Genomic DNA, 12,788 nt, shown 5'->3' on the forward strand with positions numbered 1-12,788 from the left:
ATCAATTATACAGAAAAAGACTAAGAGATTGAAAAAAGTGGACCAACATCATTTCCACCATGAATTGACTTTTCAAAGTAAAGGCTTATATTATCAAAGGGAGTTTTTGAGCTGCTGGAAGTGTGTTTAACTTTGGAATTCTTGTCATCTGAATCTTGACAAAGATTGATATCTTCAGGCCAAAGGATAGATTCATGTATTGGTTGTGGCTATATTGGGAAGATTAAGCAAGGTATATCAATACATGTTCATTCAAATTCTAAGAGGATCAATGAATAAAGCTTCTTACACTACACAAAATGTAATCTTTACCAGGCGGTAAAGAAAACTACTGACATAGAAAAATCCTGAGGCAACAGGAAGAGAGCTAAAAATCTGAAAAAATGTACACCTTGTTCCTAGATGTTGGGGTGTCCTGATGAGTATTTTTTTGTATTTTACACACAGATATTGGTTAATGTACTAACAATAAAGGCTGAGAATCATCAAAAACTCACCTGTAACAATACCTGAAATTTGGCCCATGATTTTGAAGACAGGATTTTGAAATTTTCAAACATCAATAACTTTTGCATTTCTGAATCAAATCAGTCGATTTTGAGTTCATCAAAAAGGTGAGTCTTTCCTCTACATTTATCATTGAGACATCACATCTGTAGCTGCTCTGCAAAAGATCCTACAGAGCTACTTATTCAGAACTGTTTGAGCATATGTAGAGCGGTTACATGACTAGATAACACCTTACTACCTTTATGAAGTCTGAAGGAGAATAGTTCAGCTTTTGAATGAACTAAAAATTGAGTTATTTGGAGCAGAATTGCCAAAGTTATTGAAGATTTTAGACCACAAAATATTGTCTTCATAATCATGACCCAGATTTCAGGTATTGTTACAGGTGGGTTGTTGATGATTTTCCAAACTTAACAAAGTCCCTTGCCAAAGGCCCGAGCCCCAGCGAGGGACTTACCGCATAAACTGGAATCCTGGTGTGAGAAGTGAGCTGTATTTGCTCCAAATTCTCTACATCTGTTTGTTTTTTTTGTCTCTCAATAAACATGTCTTGCAACAAAGAAAGAAGAAAATGGCAAGGGACCATTACATATGTACCAATTGCAACCTCCTTTCTATCTTGCTGGGAAGTTATCTTTTTGAGTAGTTGAAGATCAATCATTTTGACCGCTTTCTGAGAAATACAGGCTTTGAGCCGGCTCGCCGCTGCTGAAAAATGAAAACAGACCCATTTTTGATTCCCCAGTAGCCCAAGTTCCAGACCAGATTTGGGGGAGCTTGCAATTGGCTCATATGTAATGAATATTTGCAATCATCCTTTTATTTACCTCCGAGACCTGTTTATTTAGGAACAAATCAAAGAATTCAAAGTAGTGTTTTTTGTGCCAATACAGGCTACTTCTCACACCAGGATTCCGTTTTATGTGGTAAGTCCCTCGCTGGGGCTCGGGCCTTTGGTGAGGGACTTTGTTAAGTTTGATGATCTTCAGCCTTTATTGTTAGTACATTAACCAATATCTGTGTGTAAAATACAAAAAAATACTCATCATGATGCCCCAACATCTAGGAACAAGGTGCATATTTTTTCAGATTTTTAGCTCTCTTCCTTTTGCCTCAGGATTTTTCTATGTCAGTAGTTTTCTTTACCGCCCGGTAAAGATTACATTTTGTGTAGTGTTACCTGGACTTTCTGTTTTGCTTTTTTGGCTTGTACTGACTTTTGTCGAGTCACTTTTTTCCTTGGTGTATTTTTTTTTGAGTCTTTGAAGTATGACCACCAACATTATCATTACTTAATGCAGAGGCTGATCTCTGTTGTGATTGAGTTGTGGTCTGTTGTGAATTTGGTAAAGTAGGTGATCCGACTTGAGGTGAACTGAGTCTGGTGCTAGGAGCTCTACTCAAGGCAATTTGTGATGAGCGTTGACAAAGGACAGTTGGACGTGAGGTTGATTCTGCTTGTGTAGGGCTTCCAGAAGGAGAAGAGGACATCATTGTTGGAAGGCTTGAGTATTGGTGGTAAACAAGGATATTTGATGATTGATTTTGTGACAAACAAGTTCAAAATCAGAAGTAGTACTTTACTCTACTATACTGTAATTTTCAATACTTTACTCACCAAAGTAAAGTATAGAAAAGGGCAGTCCAATACTATACTTTCAAAGTTTAGTATCAGGAACTCAGTACTATACTACAGTATCACAATACTGTATAATATAGTGGCAGTGTTGCAGAGACCATGCATCCACTGAGAATCGTGGGGGCAGCATCACAGCAGATCTGGCAGATTATCCAAGAAACACCCTCATCATTGCTTTGAAATATGTAGATAAAGTGTTGAAGGATTATGCCAAAGATTGTAAACATGTATATGCACTTGCAAGGAGAGGTGTTGGTTAAGTGCACCAGGCCCTACTATATCACCAATCAGAAAGAAGGCAAATACTTTTGTAAAACGTATCATAAAATCGATCTTTGGGTATCAATCACATCCAATCACAAAAGTGGTCATATACAAACCCACACAAAACAACCCAAAAAATGAATAAAGTTCCAAAAAGAATAAACATTTGAAAATCTAGGAAGAAAGGAACCAATGAAGTTCAATGAGAGTGCAGTTTTTTTCTTTGTCGGTTTCTCCAAGCCGGGATAGCAAATTTAATTGTCGGATAAAGAATCAAAAGAGTAATTGCCAAAGTCCAGAAAAGTTTCACCGGCTTTGGCATAGGCTCAGGAAATTCGCCTTTCGACCATTTGACAATGATCAGCGATTCCAGCTTTATAAGTCGCAGGGTATCAAAACAGCCGCTAGTCAATAAACCATCTCCACCACAAGACCCGAGCAACCTGTCCATAGCCCAAATGACATTACTCACAAATATTGTAGCCATTAGTAACCACGCATGGGAACCCATTCTTTTGACTCTCTTGATATATGTAGCGTACTGTAAGAATGATCAAACAAACGGGAGAGATATTAATCAAACTGCGATGAGTTGATACCAGACACGGCCGGCTTACGTCATAGAATTCTCGAACTGCTGGCAAAGCCCAGAGAAACATCGCTGCCAGTCGAATGATGACGAGCGGGTGCTCGGGTGCGATCCATAACAATGATTTGAGCTGTGATGGACACCAGAATGTGTCAGTTGGCAGGGTAGTGTCACGCTGATAGAAGACCTTTTGAACGCACGTAAAACACGTTCAACTCGGACAATAAGAACACCGTCAAGAGTGCCACCGTCGATATATAGCTAGAGGATCAGCAGGGAGAGGCGGATCATCCTAATCAAATTTCTGATTCCATAGCTTCATTTGGGATTTACGATAAATTTGATATATGGACTGACTTGCGGAAATGCTTGGTACCTTCCCACCGAAATTCGGTCCAATCATAGGGTGTGAATTGTTTAGCAGCATCCTTTGCACGATGGCGAGTTTTCAACTTCAGTATACCACTACTACTTGATGATGCCAGCTGATTGGTCGATGTAACTGAGGTGGCAGTAGGCCTCAACCCTCGCCAAGAAAAGGGTGAGACGCGGAGCCATTCACAAGTCTTCATGCCCAACCAAAGTCCACCCCAGTTGCATATCACTTAATTCCAGAGGGGAGTGGTCGATGAAGCTTGTATCAGAATTGTACCTAAAGCCATGTCATATTCATCAAACTTACAGACATCCAGGAGCCAGTGATCCCACCAACACTCCGCGAAGTTAGGTAGGTGATGTTGAAGTGAATATTCCATGATTTCAAAACCGATGCTAAGGATCCAGCAAAACCTGTCAGAAGGCCAAGGAAGAGAAAGCTCAATCAGCTAACTTTATCTTGTTTAGTATTGAATGGGCCCGTATATTTATCCATTTTGGTGTCAGCTATTTGAAAACCTTCATATGTGATTACGTCACCACCAGGTGATACTTCAATTAAGCATACAGAAAAATTGATCTTACCAATGGTCTCTGAGTACCACTGCCTTTCCAAACCATCCCAAACTGTGCGCCAGGCAGAAAATATCGATACCATCCCATACATTTTTTGGAGTAAATTCACAATTTTCTCCATAACTTTTCTCTGGCAAGGGCTTTCCCAGCGAAGGATCAAAGTATCGTACAAATTCGCGTGCTGTTGTTTTATCTGTCCAATATAGAAATGCCAGGACCATAAAATAAAGTAAATTCAAGCCCAATACAACGCGCCTAAATGAGTGCGAATAGCAACCAGAAGAATCGATCAGAAAAACGTAGGACTGGCAACAGCTCTTGTAAACCAACAAAGAATAATATCGGACACGACAGCAGACGTCTCTCACCAAAAGGCGGGGTGGGGTCTTCGAAAGGGCCCATCCCGAAAATTGAGCATGCAGAATACTAGAAAAACCAGCACGCCCGATATTACTCCTCTGTCATAGAAGAGTAGAGACAGCAGTCCAACAGGATAATCTATATCAGCTTATGCGATTCTTGTAAGGAAAGCAACATCTCCAGAGGCAATTCAGATAAAAATGTTTTCAAACGAACAGATGTGACCGAAAAGGTCGAGGAAATTTGTCGCTATTGTAAGCTAAGACTGCCACAACGGTGGCTCCGATAGCTGCGCCGGCCAGAGTGGGCGGTTGGTAAGCCCATTTGACAGAATCATCGTGCCTGCATCCAAGAAGTGCGATCCGAATCAGATTATGAACCAAGGTGCTTAAATTTCATCATCGTGTTTAACCTCATCTGATATGGTTCAAGTTTGGCGTTCGGTTGGCCGAAGAAAAACGGATTAGGATCCAGGCCTTCAGTTCCGGATAGTAAATTTTCATGATCGACGTCCTCGTCTGCAGATGTGAGATCTGAATGATGATGGTATGAATCTGAAGAGAATTCAGCTCTTCGTGCGAGATGAGAAGTTGAAGTAGGTCGTTCAGGCGTCAGGTCGTTCGAATCGGTTTTGTTGATTATTGAGGCATGATGTAAATTACTGGCCGGTAGACGGCTCGAAATCTTTCCCATGGTCGGTATCAAGTGAAGATAGGAGAGGCTGAGGCTGAGGAGAGGAGATGCTGAGGAGTCGATTGAAGTTGGGATTATCTTGTAACAAAGATATAAAATTGGGTATGATCGGAGATTAGGGCTGTGACGCGGCCCTGAGCGTGACAGGGCGCCCCGGGGGCTTCGCCCGGCCTTGGGCAGATCCGATGAGATCCAGAAATCAATCGGCCCAACCAGGTCACACCCAGAATTGTTTATGAGAGCTAAAAAGGACCAAAGGGGCAAAATTCTGACTTGTATTGTGTGTTTAGGTGCATGGAATGATGTATAAAACCTATGTCAGCCGCCTCAGAGCTTGAGAGAGCTATGGGGGCCTACTTTGTGTTTTTTTGAAAAAAATGTGGAGGTGATTCATTGTTCATTGCATATTACACTTTCTGAACAAGTTCAGAAGGTATTTGCATGATAGGGTTGCTGCCAAGAAGCGTAAAATGTTGGAGCAGGTATTTACAAAGAACCCTACTTCAAGAGAAGAATTTCTTGTGCTGTGAAAACCAAGTAAAACAAAGAGTTGGAGTATTCAATTTTCCACAAGGGATTGCCACCAATGCCAGGAATCCAATCGTACCCTTGGCTCATTGGATGAGTTTTGATTCTTCAGAGAAAACTTGCTGGTCCAAAATTTTATGCTTCTTGACACTAGCGACTATAGCCAACAGAAAAGATGACAGGTAACCTGCGAGGGTTGAGTACTTCTTTAGAGTACTCTAGGCTCACTATTGGAATGTGTATAGTGCGTGGAGGCAAGACCTTGGCAATTTGGGATCAAGTAAATACAGGTAAATACTCAATAAGTTGCCCTTTTGGCCCCGCCAGCTCAAATTTCATATCATTCAATCTGGTTGGATTCTAGTTTTTTCATCAAAATTGTTTGCTGCTCTTTCCTCTCGAGCTCGGTTTACTGTCCCAAGTCAACAAGCTCTTGGGTTGCAAGTTGTTCTTTTGCTCAACTTCCTATGACAAAAACTCACGGAGATAAAATACATTTCCCAAAGAAAATTGATTCTGCAGAAAAAAAAAAACAAGAAATCATTATTTTCCTCCAAAAAGATATGCAGGGATTGCTCTGGATGAGAGCAGTCCAAAAGCTGAGAAAAAATTGAAAAAGGTGATGTGTTGGTATAGATATACTCTTTTAAAAAAAAAACAAAAAGATATGCATGGAATGCGCTCTATGAGAGCATTCCAGAACTCCAATCAGCTGGTTGATACAATAGGTTTTGAGGTGTAGCAATCGTTTTGGGCCTTCTTTTGAATTTGACAACAATTTGACTCCACGCACTATAGTAGGTTTTTTATTAATGACAATGTATTTCAAAGGCAGATTTGTAAATACAATAAATAAATAAAGAAAGAAGAGGGACTAACAGTCTGTTTGGATAAATCCAGACAGACTACCGTTAGATGACTCCTAAAAAGGAGGTTTGGATTATAATTAAGCACTTTGGGACTTTGACTACAGTTAGATGACTCCTAAAAAGGAAGTTTGGATTATAATCAAGAATTATTATAAAGTAGGAAGGCTGGATCTAAGGCCCTCCTTTAATCTTTATGGTAACAGATTAAAGAGTGAGGTGTAGGTCACTAGTCTGGTTGTTCTAAAGTCACCAACTTGCAGTTGTTTGAAAGGTACACCGACCTGTGAGTTGATATAGGTCACTAACCTGCATTTGTTCAAGAGGTAACTGACCTGAAGTTGATTGGAAGGTCACTAACCTAGAAAGCGTCTACTCAGGGAAAGTAGATGATCCAGAACAAGGTGAAGGGATTACTACTTACTTTTAGTCAGGAAGCTGATTAAAGTTACAAAGTTATCACTAGTCTTATATTGATAAGACTCTTGATGTTACTTCAATAGAACTTTGATGCTGTTCTTTAAAAGTATGGTGTGATAATTTCTTGGGGGATTTTCTTGAAGGCCGAGAGGGGAGAGGATTATATACTCTTCTCTCTAAATCTAACTGCAGTGGTATTTGTTTGTATCACTACGTTGGTTTGGGGTTTGTTGTTAATAATTGTTATGATCATTAGTAATTATGCTTAATTACATATACATGCTAAGTATGTTATGTAGTGTAAGCATTTTAACTCTTGACACTCAGTCATGAGGTGTAAATGATGTTTTATTACATACTACATGTGGTTTTAAGTGTACATGTATATGTAATTGATATTTTTATGTCTTTTACTACATGTTACATACTGTTTATAGGCTGTATGTATATGTAATCAGTTTTATATATGATAATTCTATGTTACAATTTACTTTTGGGTACATGTATATGTACTCAGGGCTGACATAACCAGGCAGACCCAGGCAGACCCGGCAGCCAGGGTGCCAGGGTGCCTGGGTGCCCAGAGGGCTTTTATGATTTATTGTTCTAAGCTCTGAATCTAAGACCTTTTTGGATGTGTTTCACCAGTTGTCATTGAAAAAGAAAGTCATGAAGTTGTTGAAGGACATGATGAAGTCAAAATACAACTTATACAAACATGTATGTGACCTAATTTACAAGTCAATAACAAGCACCTAAAGGGCTGTTTATAGATTACTTTAAAAAAAATAGTGAGAGAGTGTGTGAGAGAGAACTAAAAGTTGATGGGTGCAAAATTAAGGATAAAATTTGGGCTGAACCCAAGTTGTTTAACATCATAAATTCTGGCCTAGGACGTGGTCTGAGCCTATCTAAAAACCCCGGCCCTGGTGCTTTCTAGGGTATCTGTTGGGTTCTGCTTTGGATCCAGGTGCCGGTCCGGTCCTTGAACCCCCAACTGCTGGGGAAATTGTTAGAAAATGGCTTGCCGTATGTGCTTAATTTTATGCCATTTGAAGGAGTGTTCAGCAAAGCGCATAAACCTATAAAGGCATAGAAAAGTACGCCACCAAACTCTATGCCCTTAGAGGGAGTGAACTGTATCAGATAAATCAGAAAAATTAAAATTTCATGATATCATTAGGGGGTTTCAAGTTCATTTTTTTGCGTAATTTTTATAAATTTGGACAAGTTGTTTGTAAAAAAAATCTTTGTAAAACCAACATATTTTTGTTCCGGGACACCTAAAAAGGTGTCCCGCTGTAAAGAATTCACACATGTTTTACAACAATGGGTTTTACAACAATGGGGAAGTTGTTGTAGGGTAAAAATGTGTGAAAACATTCAACTTGAAACCCCCTATCATATGTAGTCAGTTTGAGGTTTTTTAGTGCAAATTTGTATTTTTTCATTTTGTTATAGTCTTTGAATTTCTTTAATATTACATGAGTATCTTTCATTTCTTTAAACATCTAAATTAAATTTATTCATATGATAACATCATAATCAAGAACAAATATATATATATATATATATATATATAAGTTCAAAAATATAAGGAAATCAAGTTGGAAAACAGCTTTTAGAGTCTGATTATTTAGTATTATGATTCAAGAAGGTTACATTATTAAATAGAAGGATTGAAAATGTATGAGTGAATCAGAATATGATGGTTCACCTGTTGATAAAACTGATAGAAGCGCTGATGATAAGATAAAGGTGTATCTAACGCCTGCTCATAAGGATGATAACTAACCTGTTGATCAGATTGATTTATATGAGAAGGCACAAGTGAATGATGTGAGTACCTGATCTCAGTGAAAGGTAAAGTTCTCTTTCCCAAAGATATAATATTAATTACCTGATAGAAGCGCTGATGATAAGATAAAGGTGTATCTAACTCCTGCTCATAAGGATGATAACTAACCTATAACAACAAATAAACAAACATAATAACCACGACTATAAGTTTTATAAAGTTAGAAACGTGAAAGAACAAAATAATAATATACCTGTTGATCAGGTTGATTTATATGAGAAGGCACAAGTGAATGATGTGAGTACCTGATCTCAGTGAAAGGTAAACTACAATATATCAAGTGTTAGACAGTTCTGATCTAGGAATAAGGAATAAGAAAGTAGAAAGGAAAATTACGTACGTTCTCTTTCCCAAAGATGGGGAAAGAGAAACTAATACAAACGAGCTCATAGATTATAAGGAAAACATATTTCATCTAAATTTTGGTTGGGGTTAACGATTTTACCTCTTCTAACCGTATTACCACACTTCTTTCCGATAATGACATCATTCATGTAAATACCTCATTACATCATTTTCTTGTGATATGTAAGACTAATGTTTCATGTGATTAAGTCGATTGAACATTAACAAGGATCATATTAATTAGCAACAACTTTGATCATAACAATTGATTGGTGAGGAGTGAAGTTATTGAGGAAAGAAGCAACTCCCCAAAGTGATAAACAAGGGTATTACCAACACACAAACGCCGCGAAGCGCGCCGCAGCACCACCTCCACAGCGACAGCGCAGCGAATCATCGCCGCGCCAGGACACAGCCATTGCAGTGCAGTCGCAGTGAGTAAAAACATGATTGCGAAGACGGCACGGCCGAAATATTTGCCGCGCACCGTTGGCCGCCGTCGCAGCGGCCCAAATCGCAGCGGGTCGCAGGCCGCTGTCAAGGCAGCAAAATGCTGAGAAAATCAGGGAATTGGCACATTTGTTTTGTTTATATCGAATCATTATTAATTGAAATGAAAAAAGTTATTAAGTGAAATTAAAAAAGAATTAAAAAGGAAATGTACAGAACATGTATAAAGAAACCTATTCAATCACAACCGCTTTACTTTTTTTCTTCAGCTCAGTTTCCGAATACCAATTTAGATAAGCCACCGCATCTGCAAAATCGCCTCCTTCAGGCTCTACATTACACTTGAGCCACTCGCGTGAAGACACACATCTAGATATAGTTTGTGGAAGTAGGCCACCACGATCTGTGGTGGCAACATCAGCGGCTGACGAGAAAACCCGCTCAGCAGGGCAGGTGGTGCCTAAGACCGAAAGGTAATCCCTTGCCATCACGGCCAGTACAGGAAATATCAATTGATTAGCCTATATACAATCAATGATGAAGGTAAGTTAGTATTTGTTCCAAATAACATGAGACTTGAGAATCCAATTGTACCCCCCACCAATCTAATGCTGTCTGAGTCTTGTCAAACTCGCGCTGCCCCATCAAGTAGGCTTCCAGTTCGGCTTCTTGCGCCTTCATACCATCCTTTTTAGTAGCGCTAGCAGTGAAATCGTCAAAGTCGTCGTTGTCATTGTTGTCTGTGGCAGTAGTTTGCGCATCTCCTTGGGGTGGGTTCAAGTCTGGTGAGTAATCTTTTAGCTGTGATTCAAAAGCAGAGTTGATCAATAAAGCTGCTTGTTCTTTGTGTTCGGGATAGAATTTGTGGATAAAAGCTAGCCGGTATCGAGGGTGCAGTATAGTTGCGAGGACCAAAGCATTACACTCCAAAGCCTCATGAAGGTATAAGTCCAGCTGATCTTGCATTACGTTGATCATATCCTTGAGTGGAATGAAAGGTGTCTTGTTGCGAGCTTCAGTAAGAGATTTCTTGATTTGATTATATTCTACCAAGACAATGGCTCCTGAAGAAAAGTCCCCCTCCATACGCTTAGTGCCTATTGAAAATATCTATCAAACGGGAGTTGCAAAAGAAACACTGAATTAGTTTGTTGGATCTTGAATCCTAATTGTAAACAATCACCTCTAGTATTCCATTGAGGGCTTCGATTGCCTCCCACTCATCAGCATGGATGAGAGTACCTTTGAAGTACTGAGACGATTTGCGATCAGCGCTTAAGATCTTGTTAACTATCTGTGAGCAAGTAAAGCAAGACTGATAAGTTTACAAGATAAAAACACGAAAACTGAGAAACTTACATCTTGTGCTGCACACATTCGGGTGCGTGAATCGTATATAACATTCCAGCGAATACCATAGCCTGCAATAGGAGTCTTATAGTCTAATCCGGCTTCTTTTGCGAGTCCTTTGAATTGCAGTCGACGAGAATGAGATCCTGCAATCTTTTTGCTGACATAATCAACCTGAGGGGAGTGTGTCGGATTTTGATTAGTATCAGGTGAATAGATAGATCGAAAAAAGTAACAAACCTTGATGACTGCCGATGCAAAGATGTTACCTTTATGTTTGTCAGAGGTAGGTTCTACGCTCAAGCATAGTACATCTTCAACTTCACCCTGGCCTTGGTCGGTTTCATCAAGGGGGTCCTCAATATCAGAATCACCAGAGTCAATTTGTAGTTCATCGTCTCCGTTATTGAGTTGTACAGTAGGGATGGGAAATGGTAATGTCGTGTCGGTGGTCGGTTTTGAGTGACCCGGATCGATAGAAAGTGCTTTGAGACCAGCCTTGACTACCAACGCCAACTTGTGGCAGTAACAGCGTGCGTGCATCGTGTTACTGTCCCACACGACCGGTTCTTCTAGCGCACCAAACATTACCTCCATTTCTGCAGCCATGGTGCCATTGTTTGATCCTGAGTCCGTAGTCTGCCCTAAAATGTAAGTATCATATGAATAAGAAAAGGAACAAGGTCAGATGATTGAAGTATTGTCATAGGTGAATAATTTACTTATCTTTTTGTGTAAACCATGACGAATTAGATATTGTCCAACGGGGCGTGTGAGTAATGATCCATAATGATTCCAGGAGACGATTTTGAGGGTCAACAGGACAGTTTGAAAGCGAAAATCCTTGTCAACATAACAGGCAAGGAGCGCTATGAAAGCGTGGCGATTACCTTTAGTCGTCCACACGTTGTGCACTAGCCATATGCGACTTGAGTTATTCTGTAAATCACAAATATCGATTAGTATGTGTTAACATATATAAGTGAGAGAAAACCAAACGATTTCACTTACCAAGACTTTCTTCAAGACAGCTGAATGAAGTGATTTGTATAGGCTTTTGGCTGTTTGAGCAGCCCAGGTAGGTGATCTCATGTCGGCTCCAGGGTTAGACAGCTTGAAAGCGGCTCGCAGAGTGAAGTCAGAAAATTTGAGCCATGGAATTGCATGGCGGACAATCCAGATAACGAGGAGAACATTGAGGATTTCAACCGAGAATGCTGGTCTCTTGATAAAGGCCTGCATCATCTTCCCACTAGCGGTGTTGGCGATTTGGGCTTTCTGTAATTCTTGATAGGTAGGAGGTAGTTTCATGCCAGCCTTGATTGCCTTTTTACGTCCAGCACAAGGGTTACAATCCGGTTCGCCGTCTTGATGACCATACATGTTTGAATTGGTCTTGCGACCCCTAGTTACGTTCTCGTTGCACCATAGGCAAGGGTACAGACGCTTGAAAGGACCAGACTGCTAGCGGGAATCAGTATGGTTATAGAGCTAAAAATTGATGATATAAAAGACAATTGATATTCAAGTACTTACCTCGCCCGGCTTGTGCCTTGGTTTGCCATAATACGAGAGAAGAAGCGTCACACCACCTTTCTTAGGTGGTTCCTTTTGGTTCGCAGCTTCGTCATCGGCAGAAGACTCCTGGTCGACATCAACCACCTCCGGAACCGAAGTAACCTATGTCAAAATCGATAAGTCAGCTATGGTGATAGTCAAAGTAAGTGCATAAGAAAAAGAAAAAAAAAACGAATAGCCAACCTGGAATTTGCTAACTTTCTTCTTCTTTGCCTGGCTTGTCTTTGGGCTGGCCTGTTTACGCTTTTTAGTGGCCTGGGACGCGGACTGACTTGCAGCAGGAGTTCTCATTTGGCTAGATGAGCTTGGAGGTTGATGAGTAGCTGAGCTGGGCGCGACGTCACTGGTGGCTCTTCGCAGGTCGGGTGACGTAAGTACAAAGCCAGG

At 40.2% G+C, this 12,788-nt stretch overlaps 1 protein-coding gene across 1 annotated transcript; it reads right to left on the reverse strand.

The window, feature by feature from the left end:
- Window positions 1-2,612: 2,612 nt before the first annotated feature.
- On the reverse strand, window positions 2,613-4,410 carry MELLADRAFT_35829 (uncharacterized protein; the record flags this gene model as incomplete). Its single annotated transcript, XM_007409864.1, has 9 exons — window positions 2,613-2,786; window positions 2,886-2,954; window positions 3,031-3,132; window positions 3,203-3,263; window positions 3,360-3,454; window positions 3,506-3,606; window positions 3,685-3,791; window positions 3,963-4,208; window positions 4,322-4,410. Coding segments are annotated over 9 exons (1,044 nt in total), but the record flags the coding sequence as incomplete, so codon positions are not given.
- Between the last annotated feature and the right edge of the window lie 8,378 nt (window positions 4,411-12,788).

Source organism: Melampsora larici-populina (assembly GCF_000204055.1).
Source record: "Melampsora larici-populina 98AG31 unplaced genomic scaffold MELLAscaffold_17, whole genome shotgun sequence".
In the NCBI taxonomy this organism is placed as follows: Eukaryota; Fungi; Basidiomycota; class Pucciniomycetes; order Pucciniales; family Melampsoraceae; genus Melampsora; species Melampsora laricis-populina.